Source organism: Aythya marila (assembly GCF_965140915.1).
Source record: "Aythya marila genome assembly, chromosome: 28".
Taxonomy (NCBI): Eukaryota; Metazoa; Chordata; class Aves; order Anseriformes; family Anatidae; genus Aythya; species Aythya marila.
In genome coordinates this window covers 1,894,719-1,917,707 of record NC_139069.1, presented here as the reverse complement: position 1 = coordinate 1,917,707, position 22,989 = coordinate 1,894,719, and the positions used below count along the sequence as shown (strand labels likewise).

Genomic DNA, 22,989 nt, shown 5'->3' with positions numbered 1-22,989 from the left:
TTATTGTTATTATTGTTATTATTATTTTGTTATTATTATTTTCCTGTCTTATTAAACTGTCTTTATCTCAACTCACGGGCTTCACTTTCCATTTCTCTCCCCCGTCCCAGAGAGGGAGGGGGGAGGGTGAGCGAACGGCTGCGTGGTATTTAGCAGCCAGCCGGGTTAAACCACGACAACCAGCAACCTCTGTCTTTTCCTCTGCACGCTTTCCTATGCTATCCCACACTTTGTCCTGTTTCCTGGAAGTCTGCAGACACCCACCTCTGTTCACCACCTTGCTCTCATCCCAGCATTTCCATCATATCACCAACGTTTCATCAACCCTCACCAGCTGTTCCTTGAAAAATGAAGCTAAAGTCACATCATAGATACTCACCAGCACCTTCCAAGCCATGGGTCTGGTGCTGGCCTTGCAGCTTCTTGGCTAGATACAGCCAAGCTTTGTGCCTGCTGCTGTCCACTCATGGACTCAAGCAGAAGGGACGGGACAACCCATCTGGGGGCCTTCTTTCTGCCTGGGTCCTCCTGGGTGTGTAGGCAGAGGGGATCCCCCAGTCAGCATGCCAAGCAGGTGCCTTCTGCTGGCCTAGCAGGGCCACTGCCAGCTGTCAGCCCAAAAGTGCAGATCCCAGGGAGAAGTCAAGGCTGACCTGCCACCTCCAGACACAAGTGACCTCCCAGTCCCTTTCCGTGACATGTTCCTGCTGCTGCCCTATCAAGTGCAGAGACAGAAGTGCCCTTTTGTTGGGGCTGCTGCGTGCCCTGGGGCTGTAGAGCTCTCCTCTGTGTACTCATACCAGACTGAGCACTTGAGCTCTGGTCAGGCCACATGGGACATAACATGGTGCTCAGCAGTATATATTGGGGTCATCTTTCCAAGACAAGGTATCAGTTTCTCAGAGACTGGCAGCACAGTGGTCTGCTTATGGGAATAGAGGAGTTACTACATATTCCTCATGTTTGGGGTAGGAATTTCTTTTTCTTTTATTTTCCATTTCCTTTCCCTTCCTCAAGTGTCTATCTCTCTGTGAGTTTATATGTTCTTTCCCCTCTCCCTCTAGATGTGTTTCCTCCTCTCCCTTCAGAGGAGGAAGAAGCAGACAGCTCATGCATGTGTAGTTTCTGGTTGAGGTGAGCAAGGAGGAGGCTGGGTATGCTGCAAGGTGATGGAGGTCCGTGAAGCTGCAGGAGCCCTGCTCTCTTGCCTGGCAGATCCCCAGCACACAGTGCCTGTGCCCCGCAGGGCCAGCCCCGCTCCTCAGGCCAGCACAAGAGGCCTGGCCCAGTCACAGAGCAGCCTGCCCCGAGCAGGGGCCTGCACAAAGAGCTTTCCCTTTGCCCTTTCCCCATCAGTGCAGGCCCAGCAATTCTGCCCTGCTCTTCCCCAGGGCCATCCCTGCTCCCAGAGAGCCTTGCCCAGGGCAGTGTGTCTGTGCTGGCCAGGTCAGCCATTGCTGCTTCCCTCCCTGTGCTCCCTCAGGGCCCCAAGCTGGCGGTGCTGCTGTGAGAGCCAGGGGCTGTGGTGCCCTGGGACCCCCGGGGGTCTCCCCCCCTGCCCATGCTGCTCAGGGTGGGCACCAGACCTACGTCCATGGGGATCTCTGCTGCTGAGCCCCTTTCCACCTGCCCTGATGGCTCAGCAGCACAGGGCAGTGCTGGGCAGGACCATGGGGTGTTTCTGAGGGCACAAAGGGTAGGCAAGTGCTGCACCAGACCTGGCCCAGGAGCCTATAAGGAGGGTCTCTACTGTTGCTTTGCAGTCTTACGGGCCTTCACCTGCTGGCTCTCCACCACGTCTTCTGGCATTGCAGAGCCCTCCTTTAGCCCCTCAAATCCTCAGATTCCCCTTTTCCTTTACCAGACCCGTCTTTGGATACTCATACATTTTATGAGGTTCTAAGCACTACCCAGTGAGCACCATGTCCCTGCAGATCTCCTGACATCTCCAGGCTGGCATTGGCCATCTCACTGACTGCAGTGGGCAGTGTTGTCTATTTGGGCATGTGCTGCCACAAAAGGAGTTCTTGGCCCAGCCCTTGGTTCCTCAGGGACCACCCTGGGACTTTCAGCCTCTGTCCCTCACTCCATGACAAACCCCAGAAAACAGAAGAGCAGGGAGCAACCTCTTGGCTCCATTCCTGATAGCACATTTGGAAGAGGTGTCCAGGGTCCTGGGTTTGCCCTGAGAAAGACCCTCTTGTTACTGTGGTGCTAGCAGGTAGGCCAGTTGTTACCCAGGGCTGCACAGTGCCTGCTGCTGCCTGCAGACACAGACACTGCAAAGACAACAGGACTGTCATCAATGCATATGAGACCTCGAGACTAAGACAGATACAAGAGCACAAGAAAGCAATGAGGAACCAAAAAGAAAGAAGCAGTGAAAAGGCCATGTCCTGATGCTGGCCATGGCCATGGCTCCAGGGAAGCAGCAGCTCTGACCCCAAGGCAGCAGAGAGGCAGAGCCCAGCGGGCAGTGAGGGGCAGCCCTGAGGGCCACTGGGGCTGCTCCTGCATGTGGCAGCTGGGCTCTTGGTCCTGAGCCCCTCCTGCATGCTGGGGCTGCTCCCCCAGCACCAGAGGAGATGGGAAGAGACAGCAGCTCAGACCAATGAATTTCTGATGGCTTTCTTATTAGGTTTATCTACACAGGAAGCCAACTTCTACAGAAAAATAATTGACTTGTAGGAGGCTAGGAATAATATTTAATCAAAAGTGAAATAATGAGAGAAAATAATAATACACACATTTATTAATAGAAGACATATTATTTTCTTTCTCAGAATAGCTGGGATTTCTAATATTAGGCATAGTATTATAGGTGAATTTGATGACGATGTGTGTATTCAAGTAGAGTCCTGATGGAAGCCCTTAGTTCCCGGTTCCTCAAGCTGTAGATGAGGGGGTTAAATACTGGAGGAACCACAGTGTACAGAAGTGTGACCACCAGGTCCAGGGATGGGGAGGAAATGGAGGGGGGCTTCAGGTAGGCAAAGATAGAAGTGCTGATCATCAGGGAGACAACGGCCAGGTGAGGGAGGCAAGTGGAAAAGGCTTTGTGCCGGCCCTGAGAAGAGGGCATCCTCAGCACTGCCCTGAAGATCTGCACATAGGACAACACAATGAAAACAAAACAAACAAATGCTAAAAAGATACTAAACAGAACTGCCCAAACTTCTCTGAGATAGGAATCTGAGCAGGAGAGCTTGAGGATGTGGGGGATTTCACAGAAAAACTGGTCCACAGCATTGCCGTGGCAAAGGGGCAGGGAAAATGTGTTGGCCGTGTGCAGGACAGCATTGAGAAAGCCACTGCCCCAGGCAGCTGCTGCCATCTGGGCACAAGCTCTGCTGCCCACGAGGCTCCCGTAGTGCAGGGGCTTACAGATGGCAACGTAGCGGTCATAGGCCATGATAGTAAGGTTATAATACTCTGCTGATATGAAGAAGAGAAAGAAAAAGACCTGTGCAGAACAGCCTTGATAGGAGATGGCCCTGGTGTCCCAGAGGGCATTGGCCATGGCTTTGGGCAGAGTGGTGGAGATGCAGCCCAGGTCGAGGAAGGCGAGGTTGAGGAGGAAGAAGTACATGGGGGTGTGGAGGCAGTGGTGGCAGGCTACGGCAGTGAGGATGAGGCCGTTGCCCAGGAGGGCAGCCAGGTAGATGCCCAAGAAGAGCGCGAAGTGCAGGAGCTGCAGTTCACGCGTGTCTGAGACTGCCAGCAGGAGGAATTCAGTGATGGAGCTGATGTTGGGCATCTGCTTTTTTCCGGATGTGGTCCTGAACAAAGAAGAGGATGAGAATAATAAAATACAAGAAATGCATCAGAGGAAAATGAATTCAATTTCTCATTTAAAATCATCACTTTTATTGTGCACTTTTTGGCAGACATTTGGCAGATCCCTTTCATGCATCCTGATTCATTCTGCCTGACGGTGTCTGTTGGAACAGGGGGCTCTACTGTGGGCAGTGCAGGAATCAGTCCTGCCCTACAGCAAGAGGTGAAGAGGAACATGAGGAAATGTCAGCTTCACTTCCCTCCTGATCTCAAAGAGGTTTTCCCCAGTGTTGCTCCCAGTTCACCAAACTGCAAAGCAGAGTTGTGGAGGCTTTTTTTTTAATTTTATTTTAAATTTTTGTTTTTTGAGTTTTTTGTTTCAGCTGTCCCACCACTCCTGAGGAGTGTTTCCAAGTCACAAACCCTGGTTATTTCTGCTGGACTCAAAGTGAATCCTTGTAGATCATTATCAGAGAAAAGAGACTGTCACTTTAGTGCACAGTGTTCTTCAGGGAGGACAGCCAGTCCGTCCATCAAGTATGGTCTCAGCTGCCCTGTGAGAGCTGCACGAAAGTTGTACTCACATGTTTGATTGAAAAGAACAAAGACACTGCTGAGAGCAGAGGAATCCAGGCTCAAAGTGCACATCTCCACACCCCTCACCCTGTCCCCGTACTTCCCTTCCCCCATGCACACCGAGGGCTCACCCCACAGGCATGTGAAACCCCCATCCCCAGCCAGCCTGCAAACAAGACCAGCAGCAGCACGGCCAGCTGGAGAAGCCAGGAGGAATGCCAGCGTGCTGCTGCCAGGGGAGGCAAGGCCAGGGAGGGACAGACGGACACTCAGCAGACCCTCCTGTGCTGCAGCTCTGCCTGCAGACGAGGCAGCTCCTGCTCATTGCAAATGATCTGTGCTCACCTCAAGCTGGCAGAGACCTCCCAAAAACAGGGATGTCTCCCAGCACTGGGCATCAGGGGGCTTGCAGCTCGTAAAGATCAGCTAGGATAAAACCTGAGAGGACCACAAAATGATGTTGGTGCAGTTTCTGTTCTGAGGTGTGCGTAGGAACTTTATAAACTTAATTGCTGACAAACTGATCTCACACTGCAATTCTCTTGGAGTCTCAGTCTCCACTACAATACTGACAATCCATTACCATGAAACCTGCCTCCCCTCCACTGCAGGAATCTGCAAGCACAGGCTACAAAAAAAGTCTTGCCTTTCAGGTAGCACCTGCCTTGGTCTTCCTCCTGAAATATCCAGTCATATTTCCCATTCTCTAAAGCATTTTCTACTCCTTTCTGTAGAAATAGAGACAATGACCCAGGCAGATGCTATCAGCCATCAGATGTGCCAGCTGCAGAAGACCCCTCTGGCAACCCCACCTGCATTGCCCTGCTGACAGAGCCTCACGGTGTCAAGAGCCTGCAGATGTGTCCTGCCACACGCTGCCCTCTGTTGTTGTGCTCCTCAGTGCCTCCAAGCCCTCTCTCCTTCTCTCCTCTCTGTGTGACAGCTGTGGTCAGAGCCCCCAGTCCTGCTGCACTGTGCAGAGGAGCTGCTCCTGGGCACAGCTGTCTCTCTGCAGCGCTTGCCAGGAGCTCCCCTTGGGCCCAGGAGCCCGGCCCAGCTCAGCAGCACAGCACCCGACCATGGCATCGCTTGCTCTTTGCCCTTGGGCTCCCTCGAGGTGTCCCCAAGGCCTCAGGGCTGACAGCTCCCCAAGGCAGCAGGGTCTCTATTGGGGTGTGCTGTTTGAATCAGACTGAATTTGTCACCATCTGCACTTCTCTGAACACAGGGGAGATGACTTTTACAAGGGTGATTTGTGCTGTTGGACTGTGGTTGTCAAACATGTTGTGCTTTAACCTGGTGGGCAGCTCAGCACCACACAGCAGTTGGCTCACATCAGCCCTCTCCCCCCCCAAAATGCTTATGTGTTGAGATAAGGGCAGTTTAAAGGACTGAAAGGGAAGAGAAATAATAAGAGTTGCTGTTATTGGTATTGTTATGTACAAAGCAAGTTAAACACAGTGCAATTGCTCATTACTGACTGTTGTCCAGCCTGTCCCCAGCTGGTAGAACATTCTGGTAACCATCTGCACCTGCTCAGTCAGTGGCACTCACTGAGGCTCAGTAAGCACAGACCAAGTCCCAGCACATTCCAGTCACTTATGTCCCTTTGGAATTGCCGAGGTGAGAACACATGCTGTTGAGGTTGTGATGAGGCAGGGGTCAGCCTCTTCTCTCAGATAAGTAATGATAGGACTCAAGAAAATGGCCACAAGGGGAGATTTAGATTAGATATTACGAAAAATTAGATTATATATCATGACAAACTTTTTCTCCCAAAGAATAGTCAGGTACTCTGAGACAGGTACTCTGATATAATGAAAGCCATCAGAAAGCTGATCCCAGTTAGATGACTGTTATGGGGAGGTCAGGAGTAGCCTGGCCAGGAGAGATGTCAGATTGGGGTGAGGGAAGAAGTGAAGAAGAGCTCGAAAGCTTACCTTTGTAGATGGAAGAGGGTAAGAGGTAAGAGGTAATGTTGATGCTGCTGTAACAGTGACTTCAAACAGTCTTGTATGGCCCTTACACTATTTTCAAGAGTAACATTAATCCCTCAACCAAGACATTAGTCAACCACCTTGACAGGAATCCACTATTGTAATGCAGAACTCAAGGTATCACCTGAAGAAAAACTCAGCACAGAGCTCCATTCCCTTACCTTTACTCTCTTGCTCACCCTAATCTCTGCCCTTAACACTAACATTAAAATGCTCTATTTAACCCCAGACTTCTTGCCATACCTAAAAAAAACACCCTAAACCATAATGCTTGCCCATACCCTAACCAGAGACCTGACACCACAAGCAGAACACAAAACACTCCAACTAAAACTTTGCTTAATCTCTAACACAGAAAATTAAAATCTAGTCCCTAAGGGACTAGAGAGAGGTGAGCTCTGCCTCAGCATCTCCTGCCCCAGCAGGAGGATTGTGACTGTGGCAGTGACAGTGAGGTCACTTCTGTCTCTGCACTTGATAGGGCAGCAGCAGGAACGTGTCATGGAAAGGGACTGTGAGGTCACTTGTGTCTGGAGGTGGCAGGTCAGCCTTGACATAGACCTGGGATCTGCACTTTTGGGCTGACATCTGGCAGTGGCCCTGCTAGGCCAGCACAAGGCACCTGCTTGGCATGCTGACTGGGGGATCCCCTCTGCCTCCAGAGCCTGGAGGACCCAGGCAGAAAGAAGGCCCCCAGATGGGTTGTCCTGTCCCTTCTGCTTGAGTCCATGACTGCACAACAGGAGGCACAAGGCTTGGCTGTGTCTAGCCAAGAAGCTGCAAGGCCAGCAGCAGGCCCCTGGCTTGGAAGCTGCTGCTGAGGTGACTTGTGTCTGGTTGGCTGAGAGGCCGCAAGGAGCCTGCTGGGTTGGGATGCCTACTTCAAGAGTGGTTTCCTACCAGATGGAGCTTTCTGCGGTAGCAGAGAAGAGCAGTAGAGAAAAAAATGCCACAAAGTGTTCCAGGAAGGCTGGCACTGGTCACAAGGAGGGAGAAATGTCCCTCAAAGGGTCATGCTGTGGTGCCAGAGGTCACCCTCTGATCAGACCCTGGCTTTGTGTTTCAAGGAACAGCTGGTGAGGGCTGATGAGACATGGGTGAAAGCAAGGCATGAAAGCAAGATGCTGAACTGAGATGGGTGTCTGCAGACTTCAAGAAAATAGGGCAATGTGTGGGACAGCAATGGAAAGCCTGCAGAGGAGAAGGCAGAGGGTGCTGGTAAAGAGGGAAGGCCCAACAGCTGTGAAGGTTTTTCCCCTTGGCAGTAGCTTAGGAGGAGATATGTTGTACTCATTGCAATGGGGCCTCATTGATTCCTTGCAACCCTGTGCAGCAGCTCAGAGGTGTCATACCACTGTTCTTCTCATGGCATCACACTGCCCACCACAGCCCACAGACCCCAGGAAAAGCCTTGAGCCAGATGTGGGGGTGCAGGATCTCCCCTTCCAGTGGCTGGGGTCAGGCCTTGGCTCTTCTGCTTCACTAAAACCAATAAAGAGTTTTCTCAGCACAGTGCTTTGCCTGTCTGCAATCATTGCCTCCGATTATCTGCCCTAACAAGGCCCTGGGGAGGCTTTGTTAGTAACAGCCCTCAGTGGGGCCCATTAATACCCCAAGTCACTTCAGCTTTTCCTTCTGACTTTACTTTCTCTAGCAGTTGCATCGTTCTCCTCTCAGTACCTGAGCTTCATAGACTGAGCACCACAATACACCATGGAACTCATTAAAATGCAGAAATTCCAAACATCTCCTCCATAGTTTTCTTCAAACCTTCACGCCTTTTGCAGCTAACTGCAGAGCTTGCATAACATAGTTCAGGGAAAAGATTTCACAAAGCAAATAATAAAAATATTTTCTTGTTTCAAAGGCTGAATTTTGTTGCATTTCCGTTTGAAGCATCATTCTCCTATTGCTACTGATCCAGGGTCACTTCTTTGGAGACCTCCATAGGGAGGAAAAGCAGAGTCTGGTGGTCTGACACTTCCACTGCAAGTAGTGGTCTTTGTCCCTGTAACTGCAGCACAGTTCAGCACATGAAACCCTTTCTAAAACAAGTCACATTTTTTGGGGGGCAGGATAAAATATTATAAAATAAAATAAAATAATATAAAATAAATTTAAATAAAATAAAACAAAACAAAACAAAACAAAATAAAATAAAATAAAATAAAATAAAATAAAATAAAATAAAATAAAATAAAATAAAATAAAATAAAATACAATAAAATAAAATTGAAATGACCATTGGAACCAGAGAAATTCAAATTAAATATTAGTAGGTACCTGGTCATCCATGGTCTCTCTTGGGTCTTCTGTAGAAAACTCAGGATGAAAAGTAAAGACATTTACTTTTTGTACCCTAGTCTGTTGTCCAGTCAATAGACTAGGGCAGTCCTACTTCCTGTGCTGTAGATGCAGAAGGCAAAAAGAATTGCATTGTGCCTTACACTACCCAAGTACGTGTAACCCAGAACAAGTCTTACAAGGAGCAGCTGAGGGAGCTGGGATTGTTCAGTCTGGAGAAAAGGAGGCTTAGGGGTGACCTTTTTGCTCTCTACAGCTACCTCAAAGGAGGCTGTAGCGAGGTGGGGGTTGGTCTGCTCTCTCACGTGCCCAGTGACCCGATGAGGGGGAAAGGGCTAAAGTCGTGCCAGGGGAGGTTTAGGTTGGATATTAGGAAAAACTTCTTTTCTGAGAGGGTTGTTAGGCATTGGAATGGGCTGCCCAGGGAAGTGGTGGAGTCACCATCCCTGGAGGTCTTTAAAAGGTGTTTAGATGTAGTGCTTAGTGATATGGTTTAGCAGAGGACTGGTTAGTGTTAGGTCAGAGGTTGGACTAGGTGATCTTGGAGGTCTCCCCCAACCTAGATGATTCTGTGATTCTGTGATCGTCTAGTCAAACCTTATTCCATAGGTGGGGACAATTTCCATTAGATTAGGTTGCCCAAAGTCACTTGCCAACTGGCCTTGAACTAGGGCTCACCTTTCTGCGTTAGAGTTTAAGCAACGGTTTGTTGGGAGGATTTGGTGTTCTGCATAGGGTGTCAGGTCTGTGGCTGGGGTATGGACAAGCTTCATGGTTTATGGTTTTCTTTAGGTCTGCCAAGAAGTCGTCTAGGGTTAAATAAAGTGTTTTAATGCTAGTGTTAATGGAAGGGATTAGGATGAGCAAGAGAGTAAAGGTAAGGAAAGGGGCTATGGGCTGAGTTCTGCTTGAAGGGATACTCTGAGGTCAGGTATTACTGCAGTGGATTTCTGTCAAGGTGCTGGAGCAACATTCAGGTTTTGGGATTAGGGTTACTGGTCCAAACAGGGTAAGGGTTTTACATGACTGTTTTAAGCCAGTTTTAAAGCACCATCAATATTGCATGAAACCTCTTACCTCTACAAAATCGTTAATTTCTGGTTCCCAAACTCCTCTTCCCTCCCCAAAATCTCACTTCTCTGCTGGCCAGGCTTCTCCTGTCATCCTCATATTGGTTATCTTATTGGGATCAGCTTTCTGATGGCTTTCATGATCTCAGAGTATCTGTCTCACTCTGCTGGCTACTCTGTTGCTGAGACAGAAGTGGTGTTGTAGTCGGTAGGGAAAAGGGCACAAAATTCTGTAGGAGCATCCTGCACATGACCATCCATTCTGCACCTCCACAGAAGTGTACATCCTATGAAGAAGCCTTGTTTCCAGAATGACTCCTATGGATCCAGGGTAACATTTTGCAGGCCTTCGTGCAGGATTTACCTCCTCTCAGGCATCTTGGAGGCAGTAGCCACCCCTAAGGATAAAACTAAAACCAGCTATGAGGTATGAGTTTAGTCAAAATTTGAGATCTCTGACATGACAACCAGAGGTGCTGCTCTGCAGAGCGAGGGAGCTGTGGTGCCCAGGGCACAGGGGCACTCTGCAGGGCCATGCTGGGCAGGCTGGGAGGCAGACCCAGCTCATGGGGTCACTGCCATTGCCCCAGGGCTGCAAGAATCACTTGCTAGGCTCCTTTGCTGAGTCTGTTGCGTGCCCTGGGGCTGCAGAGCTCACACCAGACTGAGCACTTGAGCTCTGCTTAGTCCACATGGGACAGGCTCACACTCTGCGGGCTCCATTCACTGCTGTCTCCTGGGCTCACGCTGGCCTGACAGAGTAGGCCAGTGAGTAATTTTTTGCAGGCCTGGGTCAATGGCAGTGATATTTCCTTGTTTCTCACAGCCTTCTCACATGTCTTTCTCATAGCCCTTCCCACTGCCCAACACTGCCTCCCAGGTGGGAATAAGTCAACCTTCAGAAGGGCCTTTGGGCTTCCTTCATCATCCTGGTGCTTATTAGGACCTTCCTGACTCCCCACAGAGCTCAGAAGGAGCCTTCTTGTCCAGTGTGTGGTCCTGCACTGGTTCTGTCTGGGACAGAGTTACCTTTTCCTGTAGAAGCCCACACAGTGCTGTGCTCTGCTTGAGTAGCTAGAACAGCAGTGGTATCATGGTAGTGTTTTGTCTACTGCTGAGCAATGCTTTCACAGCATCAGGGATCCCTCTAGTCCCCCCTCCCCAAAGAGCCAGCAGGCTGTGGGTGTGCAAGAGACAGGGAAGGGATATCACTAGGGCAGCTGACCTAAACCAGCCACAGAGATATTCCATATCATATGATGTCACAGTCAGCAATAGAAGGTGGAAAATGGAAGGAGAGGGGAAAGCTGAGCTCCCATTATGAAAATGTCTGTCCTCCTAAAAATCAGCTATATCTATTGAGGCCCTGTTTCAAGGAAGTTGTCAAGCATCACTGTCATAAATAGCTTTTGCTATTTTTTTTTTTTTAATAGTTTCTTTGGTAGTTCACAGGAGATAGGAATACATTGCAGCTGAGACCTATGAATTTCTGCTTGTTTCTTTATTGTCTATAGCTACACAGAAAGCCTGGCTTTAGATACACATGAGATGATTAGGAAAAGTAAAGAGATAAATGAACAGGTAGGAGGCTAACAATGACATTAATTAAATCCACTCCACAACTTGAAGAACATATTTATCAAGAAAAATAAAACCAAATTACTTTCCTAACTGTTTCTGAAATAAACTCAGAATGTAAAGGCACACTATTGTTTCTTAAGAAATATGTATTCAAACAATTTCCTCAGTGCATCCTTGAGCTCCTGGTTCCTCATGCTGTAAATGAGGGGGTTCACTGCTGGAGATAACATGGAGTACAGAAGTGACACCAGCAGATCCAGGGATGGGGAAGAGATTGAGTTGGGCTTCAGGTAGGCAAACATGATAGTGCTGACAAACAGGGAGACCACGGCCAGGTGAGAGAGGCACATGGAAAAGGCTTTGTGCCGGCCCTGCTCAGAGGGCATCCTCAGCACAGCCCTGAAGATCTGCACATAGGACAGCACAATGAAAACAAAGCAAGAAACACCTAAACAAAAGCTAAATGCAATAAACCCAACTTCCCTGAGGTAGTAGTCTGAGCAGGAGAGCTTGAGGATCTGGGGGATTTCACAGAAGAACTGCTCCACAGCATTGCCTTGGCAGAGGGGCAGGGAAAATGTAGTGGCTGTGTGCAGGACAGCATTGAGAAAGCCACTGCCCCAGGCAGCTGCTGCCATCTGGGCACAAGCTCTGCTGCCCACGAGGCTCCCATAGTGCAGGGGCTTGCAGATGGCAACGTAGCGGTCGTAGGCCAAGACGGTGAGAAGGGAATACTCTGCTCCAACCAAGAAGAAAAAAAAGAAGACCTGTGCAGCACATCCTTGATAAGAGATGGCCCTGGTGGCCTAGAGGGCAGCCAGGTAGGCCCCAAATACTGGTGCTCCCTGGCCGTGCTGCTGGGATTGGACTCTCTTCCTCTGCACCCTTGCACACAGGCACTGCCCCTGCAGAACTAGGCCAGGTCTCAGAGAAAGCACGTCAGACCAGGCAGTGCAGGCTCCTTCCCGAAATTCACAGACAGACGGGCTCTTTGTGTATAGTCACTGAGCTAGACATGGAAATACATATTGAAGTTGAATTGGGATGACCAATATCATTTTAGTGGGTAACATTAACTGAACTAAAACTAAGGAAATCTATTAATAAAATGCACACAAACACACAAACACAAAGGAACAGAATATGGGCTGTTCCAAAAAGTGACATTATGACTCATCTGCAGAAGCAGACTGAGCACTTATTCTCCTGAAACACATTAAGTTATCAATCTCCACAAGGCTTCCTTGAGCTCCTGGTTCCTCATACTGTAGATGAGAGGATTCAATACTGGAGGCACCACTGAGTATAGAAATGCTACCACCAAGTCCAGGGATGGGGAAGAGATTGATTTAGGCTTCAGGTAGGCAAATATGGAAGTGCTGATAGTCAGAAAGACAACTGCCAGGTGAGGGAGGCACATGGAAAAGGCTTTGTGCCTGCCCTGCTCAAAGGGAATCCTCAGCACTGCCCTGAAGATCTGCATGTATGACAGCACAATGAAAACAAAACAACCAAAGGCTGAAGAAAAACTAAACACAAGTGCCCCAACTTCTCTGAGGTAGTAGTCTGAGCAGGAAAGCTTGAGGATCTGGGGGATTTCACAGAAGAACTGGTCCAAAGTACTGCCGTGGCAGAGGGGCAGGGAAAATGTAGTGGCCGTGTGCAGGACAGCATTGAGAAAGCCACTGCCCCAGGCAGCTGCTGCCATCTGGGCACAAGCTCTGCTGCCCACGAGGCTCCCGTAGTGCAGGGGCTTGCAGATGGCAACGTAGCGGTCGTAGGCCATGACAGTGAGGAGGCAATACTCAGCTACTACAAAGAAAGCAAAGAGAAAGAGTTGGGCAGCACAGCCTTGATAGGAGATGGCCCTGGTGTCCCAGAGGGCATTGGCCATGGCTTTGGGCAGAGTGGTGGAGATGCAGCCCAGGTCAAGGAGGGCGAGGTTGAGGAGGAAGAAGTACATGGGGGTGTGGAGGCGGTGGTGGCAGGCTACGGTGCTGAGGATGAGGCCGTTGCCCAGGAGGGCAGCCAGGTAGATGCCCAGGAAGAGCGCGAAGTGCAGGAGCTGCAGCTCGCGCGTGTCTGCGAATGCCAGCAGCAGGAACTCAGTGACTGAGCTGCTGTTGGGCATCTGTTATTTCTGTGAAGTGGTCCTGCACAAAGAGAAAGAATAGTAATAATGTACAGCAGACTTATCAGAGGAAAATTCAATTTTCTCATTTAAAACCATCAAAAAGATTTTCCACTTGCAGGCAGTTATTTTGAAGTTCCCTTTAATGACTTCCAGCTGATACTGAGTCTGTCTGGGAGAAGAGTGCTTTTCTGTGGGCAATGGAAGAATCAGTCATGCACTACAGCTCAAGGTAGCAACATGGTAGGAACATGGTGCAGTCTCACATTCACTTCAGTTCATATCAGATTTCCCCAGTTTTGCTCAAAGTTCATCACAGAGCAGACACGTGGAGATTTATGTATTTATTTGTTTTTTTGTTATTTGATTTGTACTCTTTGTTCAGCTGCTCCACCACATCTGAGGAGTCCTTCTAAGGCATAAATCCTGGGCATTCAGCTGCACTCCAAGTGAAACCTTGTAGATCTCCAGAGTCACAGATACTGCATTTTAGAGCAGAGTGCCCTTCAGAGAGGAGAGCCAGTCAATCTATCGGTTCTGGTCTCAGCTGCCCTGTGTTGGCCGGTCTTTGAGCTACAGTGCAATTCTGCTTCTATGTCCCTAGAGTCATAGAATCATAGAATATCCTGACTTGGAAGTGTTCCACAAGGATCATCAGATCCAACCCCTGAATTTTGTACATGACCACCCAAAAATCAGTCTATATGGCTGAGTTGCCCAGATGTTTGACTTCTGACAGCCTCAGTGCTGTGACCACTTCCCTGTGGTGCCTGTTCCAGTGCCTACAGAACCTGGACACTGCTGAGTTTTTCTAAAACAGAAATCCTGGGCATTCCCCCTGCACTTGAACGGAAACTTTGTGTCTGCTCAGAGAAAAAGAGACTGTCCCTATAGCACAGAGTGTCCTTTAGTAAGGACAGACAATCTGTCCATCGGTGCTGGTCTCACCCTCCCTGTGAGAGCTGCAGGAAAATTTTACTCAGTTGTTCATCTGAAAAGAATCTGAACACTGCTGAGAGCAGAGGAATCCAGGCTCAAAATGCCCAACTCCAGAACACTCACCTTGTCCCCGTACTCCCCTTCCCCCAAGCACACCGAGGGCTCACTCCACGGGCATGTGAAACCCCCATCCCCAGCCAGCCTGCAAACAAGACCAGCAGCAGCACGGCCAGCTGGAGAAGCCAGGAGGAATGCCAGCGTGCTGCTGCCAGGGGAGGCAAGGCCAGGGAGGGACAGACGGACACTCAGCAGACCCTCCTGTGCTGCAGAGGAGGCAGCTCATGCTCACTGCAGGTGATCTGTGCTCATCTCAAGCCAGCAGAGATCTCTCAAAGACAGGGCACTGGGCATCAGAGGGTTTTCAGCTCCTTAAGATCAGCTAGGATAAAACCTGAGGACCACAAGGATGATGATGGTGCAGTCTGTGGGTGGAGGTGTGGGACAGGACTTTACGAAGTTCATCGATGAACTATTGATCCCTCATTGCAATGCTCTAGGAGTCTCAGTCTGCAGTACAAACCTGACCACCTATTACCATGAAACCAGCTTCCGCTCTACCACAGGTATCTGTAAGCACAGGCAACAATAAAAGTCGTGCCTTTCAGGTAGCCCCTGCCTTGGTCTTCCTCTTGAAAAATCCAATTTTAAATGCCATTCTCGAAAGCATATTATACTCCTCGCTGGAGAACAAGGAAGACCCATCCTGACAGATGCTATCAGCCATCAGATGTGCCAGCTGTAGAAGACCCCTCTGGCAACCCCACCTGCATTGCCCTACTGACAGAGCCTCACGGTGTCAAGAGCCTGCAGATGTGTCCTGCCACACGCTGCCCTCTGTTGTTGCACTCCTCAGTGCCTCCAAGCCCTCTCTCCTTCTCTCCTCTGTGTGTGCCAGCTGCGGTCAGAGCCCCCAGCCCTGCTGCACTGTGCAGAGGAGCTGCTCCTGGGCACAGCTGTCTCTCTGCAGCGCTTGCCAGGAGCTCCCCTTGGGCCCAGGAGCCCGGCCCAGCTCAGCAGCACAGCACCCGACCATGGCATCGTTTGCTCTGTGCCCTTGGGTTCCCTCGAGGTGTCCCCAAGGCCTCAGGGCTGACAGCTCCCCAAGGCAGCAGGGTCTCTGCTGGGGTGTGCTGATTGAAGCACACTGAACGCATCACCAACTACTCCTTGCTGAATTTGGGAGAGACTGATTTTAGAAGCGTAATTTATTCTATTAAAGTTTGATTGTCAAACATGAGTAAAACAATACCCTTCCTTAACCCGTATTCCCCCCACACTGCATGGCAGGATACCTCAGCCATGACTATCAGGGATCATTTCACCCCTCTGAACGTGTTCTAACAAAAGAGGGGGGACCAGAATGCTCTAAAAGGGTTTCCATGAAGGGAATGGGACTCTAAGACACCATTTGTTGAGTTTTCCCAGCAATCCACATTGAAGGTCCTCTACCCATAGACAACTCTCGTCTTCCTCTTTCTCATGACCAGCACGGTGACTGGGATGTGGAACACCCTCATCACTGTGCTGGTGCCTGCCTCCAAACACCTACAGATGCCCGTGGCCTTCTTCCTGAGGGAGATTTCTCCTCCTTGCACAGCTCCACCACCCTGCACCAGATGCAGGCCAGCTTCCTGGCTGGGGACAGCACCCCCTTTGCTCAGAGGTGGCAGCACTCTCAGCTGCACCTTCTGCATGACCGCAGTGCTTCCTGCTGGGGGCCAGGTCTTATGGTCAGCCCTGGGCTGTATGCCATCCCTCTTCTCTGCAAGGCTCGAGAAGTGGAAGGCCTGACTCCAGAAGGCAGCTGTACCTGAACCAGGGGAATTTCTCTCATGTACAGGAATTCTTTCTCCTCCTCCCAGCTCCAGCTCTGCGGCCCCAGTGTCGTAGACACCTCTTGCGTGGTTTTGCCCCATTGCTGGAGCTCTCCTGCAGTGCCACGGTGATACTCATGGTCTTTGATTTCATAATCTACATTTTGGATCCAATCTACCTCTTCCCTCCCACACAGTTTTCATGTGCGTGCATCCTGTGTTGGTAGGCTCAAGCCCTTATCCACTTGCTCTTCTGTCCTCATGAGTGTCACTGTTTCCTATGACACCATGATATCTCCATGTGAAGTGCAGAACAGTGCATAACATAAGCTACTAATACAATCAGCAAGTCAAAAATAAATAAATAAATAATAAATCAGTATCTTATTTCCTTCAAGCATTTGGTACAGCATCTTATTTATTTATTTATTTATTTATTTATTTATTTATTTATTGTGACTGTACAGCAATCATAACATTAGTCCACACAGGAACAGGACATACTCTTAGGCATGAATAAAATTTCTCTTTTATTGAGAAGAACTTTTGGTCTTCCTCCTCAGAGATATTAACCAAGCCCTTTCCCAAATCATCATCATGCTCCCTGTCTGTCCTCAGGTTGCTTAGAGGTGGTGTGGGAAGGGCAAGAGAGGTGCTGGTGGAGATGCAGATGTCACCATAAGACCTCTCTCAAAGACCTTGGAAAAGCCAGATATAGGAGAGACGTTGCTCAGGATTTGGAAAAGGCAGAGGTAAAAGGCATCTTCTACAAGAAGGCTAAACAGAAAGCTGATTAAGTCTAACTAAGGATTAAAATGCCATCCTTAAATCTAGCCTTCAAATCAAATCTAAATTAAAAGCCTCAAAACTTGTCGTTATCCTAAACCTTGAGCAGGCACCTTGAGCAGAACACCAATCCATCCCTCGATGTCCTTGCCATTCCCTTAACCCTGGAGGGTGACCTCTAATTCCTAAACATTAACCTGATCATCTAACCCTCAAAGCCCTCCACCATGCACACAGCACATCTCAGCTTCAACCCCACTCCTATCCCTATCTTCATCTTCTTGTCCCACTGGGGCAGGGCAGGGACTGTGAGGTCCTGCAGCAGTCCCATGGCATTGGAAGAGGCATGTGAGGTGACAGGTATGTGATCAGATCAGAGGCCACAAGGAGGAGCTGGCTGGGAAGGCTGGAATGGGATCAGGTGTGCCTCAGGATGTGCTGGGCCTGCAGGAGGCAATGGCTGTGAAGGAGTTCTCATTTCTACCCTTTTTAAAAATGGGAGTGATGTTTTCCTTTTTCCAGTCACCAGGGACTTCACCTGACTGCCAGGACTCTTCAAATATGATGGAGAGAGGCTTGACAACTACATCAGTCAGTTCCCTCAGGACCCTGGGTGGCATGTCATCAGGCCCCATAGACTTGCACATGTTTAGTCCTTTAGGTGGACTCAAACCTGCTCTTCACTTACAGCGGGTGGGACTTGGCCCCTCAGCCTCCATCTCTGGCTTCAGAGAAATGAAAGACTTGGGAAGCCTGACTGGGAGGGAAGACTGAGGCAAAGACACCGTTGAGTACCTCAGCCTTCTCCATGTCTGTCATTACCAGTTCACCCTTCTCATCCATCACAGGGGGTACACTCTCCTTGGCCTTTCATATCTGAGCAAGGTACCTACAGAATCTCTTCCTGTTATTCATTGCATCCCTTGCCAAGCTCAGTTCCATTCATGCATTGCTTTCCTTTTCCCATACCTCCACATCCAAAACAGAAACATGCATGAGGGCTTGGGAAAAGTAACCCTGGATCCACAGAAGCCATTTGGGAAAAAAAAAAAAACATGTAGGTCAGAAGCATGATTTTGTGGAGGTGCAGAGCTGATGGGCACATTGTGCAGGATGCACCTAAAGACCTTTGTGTTCTTTTCCCTCCTGAGTACAACGCTACTTCATTCTCAGGAATGGAGGAGCCAACAGGGGTGAGACAGATACAATGAGATGGTAAATGCCATCAGAAAGGTGATCCCAATAGGATATGGGGAGGTCAGGAGCAGCCTGAACAAGAGACATGTGAGATTTTGGGGTGGTAAGAGGAGCATGGCCAGAAGAAATTAATGATTTCATAGAGGTAAGAGCATTCATGCAATGCCAGTAGTGCAGTAACACTGACTTAAAAAAGTCACATATGGTCCTTACCTTACTCAAGCCAGTAATTTTAACGCTTAAACCTCAATGCTACTACAACACTCTGAAAGGAATCAATTTTCTCTCTTGATAATCGTAATCCCTTCCCTTGACACTAACATTAAAATGCTTTATTTAACTCTAAACTCCTTGGCAGAGGTAAAACACCTGTAAGCCACAGAGCTTGTCCATACCTCAACCACAGACGTGACACCACAAGCAGAACACCAAACAATCCCACTAAAACTTTGCTTAATCTCTAACACAGAAAGTAAAAAGAGAAACCAAGGGGGCTAGAGAAATCTCAGCTCTGCCTCAGGATCTCGTGCCCCAGCAGCAGGAATGTGACTGTGGCAGTGACTGTGAGGTCACTCCTGTCTCTAGACTTGATAGGGCAGCAGCAGGAACGTGTCACAGAAAGGGACTGTGAGGTCACTTGTGTCTGGAGGTGGCAGGTCAGCCTTGACTTCTCCCTGGGAGCTGCACTTTTGGGCTGACATCTGGCAGTGGCCCTGCTAGGCCAGCAGAAGGCACCTGCTTGGCATGCTGACTGGGGGATCCCCTCTGCCTCCAGAGCCTGGAGGACCCAGACAGAAAGAAGTGAGAGGTTGGACTCAATGATCTAGAGGTCTCTTCCAACCTAGAAATTGTGCGTGTGTGTGTGTGTGTGTGTGTGTCTCTGTGTGAAGGCCCCAACATGGGTTGCCCTGTCCCTTCTGCTTGAGTCCATGAGTGGGCAGCAGCAGGCACAAGGCTTGGCTGTGTCTAGCCAAGAAGCTGCAAGGCCAGCAGCAGGCCCCTGGCTTGGAAGCTGCTGCTGAGGTGACTTGTGTCTGGCTGGCTGAGAGGCCGCAAGGAGCCTGCTGGGTTGGGATGCCTACTTCAGGAGTGGTTTCCACCCTGATGGAGCTTTCTGTGGTAGTAGGAAAGAACAGGAGAGAAAAAACTGCCACAAAGTGTGCAATGGAAGGTTGGCACTGGCCATGAGGAGGAAGAAATGTCCAGGGGAACAACTAGTCTTGCTGCTAGAAACAGAGGCAAAGAATGCATTAAGTGTCTCAGCCTTTACCTAATCCCTTGTCACTGGGTTTTCCCCTCAAAATCCAATAAAGCATTATGATTCTCCCTAATCCTCCTTCATTTAAACTAATTGTATATTTTTATTTATATATATATTTTTTAATTTTCTTTGACAGTAATAGATGGATTGAGCTCCAGCTGGGCTTTGGCCCTTCTAATTTTCACCTGCACAGCCCCATAACATTCAGGACACAGCTCCAGAGAAACTGACAGCATGTATGAGAAGGAAGCACAGGAGCGGTTGAACCTGGCAGCCTTCCATCACCTACTCTCCCATGATTCTATGCTGCAATTCCATTCAGCTGGTTACTCCTGAATTATCCAAATATCCCTGCAACTCTTGCTGCTGCTGCTGTCTGGTCAGAGATAACACAAGCACAGGAAGGTTGAACTGTCAACCTGCTGACATTAACAGCTGATAGAATGGAACATCACTGTGGGTGAACCTTGAGAATCTGCAGGATTTTGACTTCAGAAAACTTTTGAATTTAACATGGAGAAGAGCCCAGTCCTGTACCAGAGGGAGAGAAACCCTACACATCAGGGCAGACTGGGACCCTGCTGAGTGAGCAGTATCCAGCAGGAGGAGGGCTGGGGAACCACGAGGGATGTCATATGTGCAGTGGTGCCTGCTGAGCAGGAACCAGGTCAGCTTCCTACAGAGCTTCCCTATGAGGAGCATGGCCACCAAGAAGATCTGAGTTCCCAGACTCAGCTCAGACTTGGTGTGACACCACACGGACAAAGGTCTGCAGCCAGCAGTGAATGATGTGGATGTATCGGAGTCTCTAGGAAAGCCATGTTTAGACAGGATAGAGAGCTGTGGAAAGGCTGAAACTCCCAACAGGACCCAGGTCTTTGTGTCCATGCCTATGGCTGTTGTCTCTGCCACTGAGGCCTATGAGGAGACGGCTGATCGTTAAAGCACCAGGGCCTCATTGCCTCCTCGCCCTCAACCATGAAGCAGGCAGGGGTCGTACCATTCTCCTGCACTTGGCAATGCACATCCCCAACTCCTACTGCCCCACAAAGAGCCCTGAGCAACCTGTCAAGGGAAAGGATCTCCCTTCCTATGGGCCACGGAACAAGGCCTGACCCTTGTGCTTGCTGACACACATCCAGTTTTCCTACACATCAGTGTCACCTTCACATTGCCTTTGTCTCCTTGTCCTCACTGCCACCAGGGTTCTGCTCTAACGAGCTCCAAGGGAGGCTGTGTCAGTGCTGGCCCTCATGGGGACACTGCAGGAAACTTGCCTCTGACTTGGACTTCTGCAGAGATGTCTTCAATTGTCTCGGAGTGCCTGAGGTTTGTGGGCTCATCAGCAAAGCCCCCAGAGGGGTGATTGCAGTGCCTTGGGCTGGTGCTGTGCTGCTGAGCTGGGCTGGGCTCGTGGGACAGAGAGAGCTCGTGGCAAGAGGGCCGTGGTGCAGAGAGACAGCTGTGCCCAGGAGCAGCTCCTCTGCACAGCGCAGCAGAGACAGAGTGCTTAAAGGCAGGCAGAAGTGGCAGGATGCACAGAGATCACTGGGGGAGAACATTTCCCAGCCCTGAACCCGGTAAGTCTCTGGCTGGAGGGCAATGCAGCTTTTGGTCCTGGAGGAAGGAGAAGCTGGGGGTGCAGGAAGGGCTTCCCACGGCTGTGGTGCAGAGCAGGGTCCCTGCACTCAGCCTGCCCGGGGAGCCCAGGGGCTTGGGCACGGGAAGGGCAAGGCAGAGGCTGCCTGCAAAGAGAAGGCACTTTCTGCACTCTCTGCCTGCCTCTTCCTGCTTTGATTGTGGGGCAGGCTCGATGTTAATGCGGTAGTTGGATTTGCACTGGTGACTGAGCTTCCTATTGCATTGAACTGAGACATAAACAGTTTAGTGATGAACCTGCGAATATCCCTTCTCTCTGCTTACAGACTGCACCAGGGCTTTTCTGAGCTGTTCTTTAGGACCTGCAGACAAGGGGATGTGGTTTTTCAGCACAACCTCTGTCTGCATCCATCCCCCAGCTGAGTGCTGTAAGCAGCCAGCAGCTGGGCAGCAGGGGATGGACAGAGCAGCCCTCCTGGAAGTGACTTCTGGCTGAGGTTTTTGCCCGTATCAACGACATTTACCACTGCTGTGGAGCTGTGTGGCTGTGTGCTGTGTACAGGACATTCAGGAAGCACAAAGCAGGGCTACAACCAGGGAGACACACAAAGGTCACCTTGAAAGAAAGATAATATGAAGGCTCTAATGAGAAAGGAAATGAGTATTGTTCGGGGAAATTTCCCCTAACAGTCTGTATATTTCCTTTTTTTCAGTGTCCTTGATGAAGGGCAGCAAATGCCCAATGTCAGCTCTGTCAGCGAGTTCCTCCTGCTGGCATTCGCAGACACACGCGAGCTGCAGCTCCTGCTCTTCGCGCTCTTCCTGGGCATCTACCTGGCTGCCCTCCTAGGCAATGGCCTCATCCTCAGCGCCGTAGCCTGCCACCACCGCCTCCACACCCCCATGTACTTCTTCCTCCTCAACCTCGCCCTCCTTGACCTGGGCTGCATCTCCACCACTCTGCCCAAAGCCATGGCCAATGCCCTCTGGGACAACAGGGCCATCTCCTATCAAGGATGTGCTGCACAGGTCTTCTTTTTAGTCTTCCTTATTGGTGCAGAGTTTTTTCTTCTCACCGTCATGGCCTACGACCGCTACGTTGCCATCTGCAAGCCCCTGCACTACGGGAGCCTCGTGGGCAGCACAGCTTGTGCCCAGATGGCAGCAGCTGCCTGGGGCAGTGGCTTTCTCAATGCTGTCCTGCACACGGCCAACACATTTTCCCTGCCCCTCTGCCAAGGCAATGCTGTGGACCAGTTCTTCTGTGAAATCCCCCACATCCTCAAGCTCTCCTGCTCAGGTACCTACCTCACAGAAGTCAAGTTTCTTCTGGTTAGTGCCTGTTTAGGTGTTGGTTGTTTTGTTTTTATTGTTTTTTCCTACATGCAGATCTTCAGGGCAGTGCTGAGGATGCCGTCTTCTCAGGGCCGGCACAAAGCCTTTTCCACGTGCCTCCCTCACCTGGCCGTGGTCTCCCTGTATCTCAGTACTGCCGTGTTTGCCTACCTGAAGCCCCCCTCCATCTCCTTTCCATTCCTGGATCTGGTGGTGGCCGTTTTGTATTCAGCGTTGCCTCCCGTAGTGAACCCCCTCATCTACAGCATGAGGAATAAAGAGCTCAAGGAGGCACTGAGGATGTTGTTGCTATATTCAGTATTTCGACAAAGAAGCCATCTTCTGCATGTGATTCCCTGAAGTGTATCTGGACAAGGCAGAAACGTCTTTGTTCCTATATTTCAAAATTAGTTCATCCTTTTCAATATTATTCCAATATGCTAAATATTATTTTTATCATTTTATTTTATAAATTTAAGTTATTTTTGTTCTTCTGTCTCCTTCTACCTTTTCTTCTAACCCAAAGACCTCATGTAGAGGTGCTGCTAAGCTCTTTGTGACT

The 22,989-nt window shown here is 49.7% G+C and overlaps 3 protein-coding genes across 3 annotated transcripts; 1 reads left to right on the top strand and 2 right to left on the bottom strand.

The window, feature by feature from the left end:
* Positions 1-2,815: 2,815 nt before the first annotated feature.
* Positions 2,816-3,589, bottom strand: LOC309888254 (olfactory receptor 14C36-like; the record flags this gene model as incomplete). The annotated part of the gene is made up of 1 exon (XM_082780492.1): positions 2,816-3,589. One exon carries the CDS (start codon positions 3,587-3,589, stop codon positions 2,816-2,818), a length of 774 nt encoding a protein of 257 aa, XP_082636618.1.
* A 7,841-nt stretch (positions 3,590-11,430) lies between these two features.
* Positions 11,431-13,436, bottom strand: LOC309888253 (olfactory receptor 14C36-like; the record flags this gene model as incomplete). The annotated part of the gene is made up of 2 exons (XM_082780491.1): positions 11,431-12,111; positions 13,182-13,436. 2 exons carry the CDS (start codon positions 13,434-13,436, stop codon positions 11,431-11,433), a joined length of 936 nt encoding a protein of 311 aa, XP_082636617.1.
* An 8,469-nt stretch (positions 13,437-21,905) lies between these two features.
* On the top strand, positions 21,906-22,787 carry LOC309888252 (olfactory receptor 14C36-like; the record flags this gene model as incomplete). The annotated part of the gene is made up of 1 exon (XM_082780490.1): positions 21,906-22,787. The coding sequence occupies exon 1, from the start codon at positions 21,996-21,998 to the stop codon at positions 22,785-22,787; it is 792 nt and encodes a 263-aa protein (XP_082636616.1). The 5' UTR covers positions 21,906-21,995.
* Between the last annotated feature and the right edge of the window lie 202 nt (positions 22,788-22,989).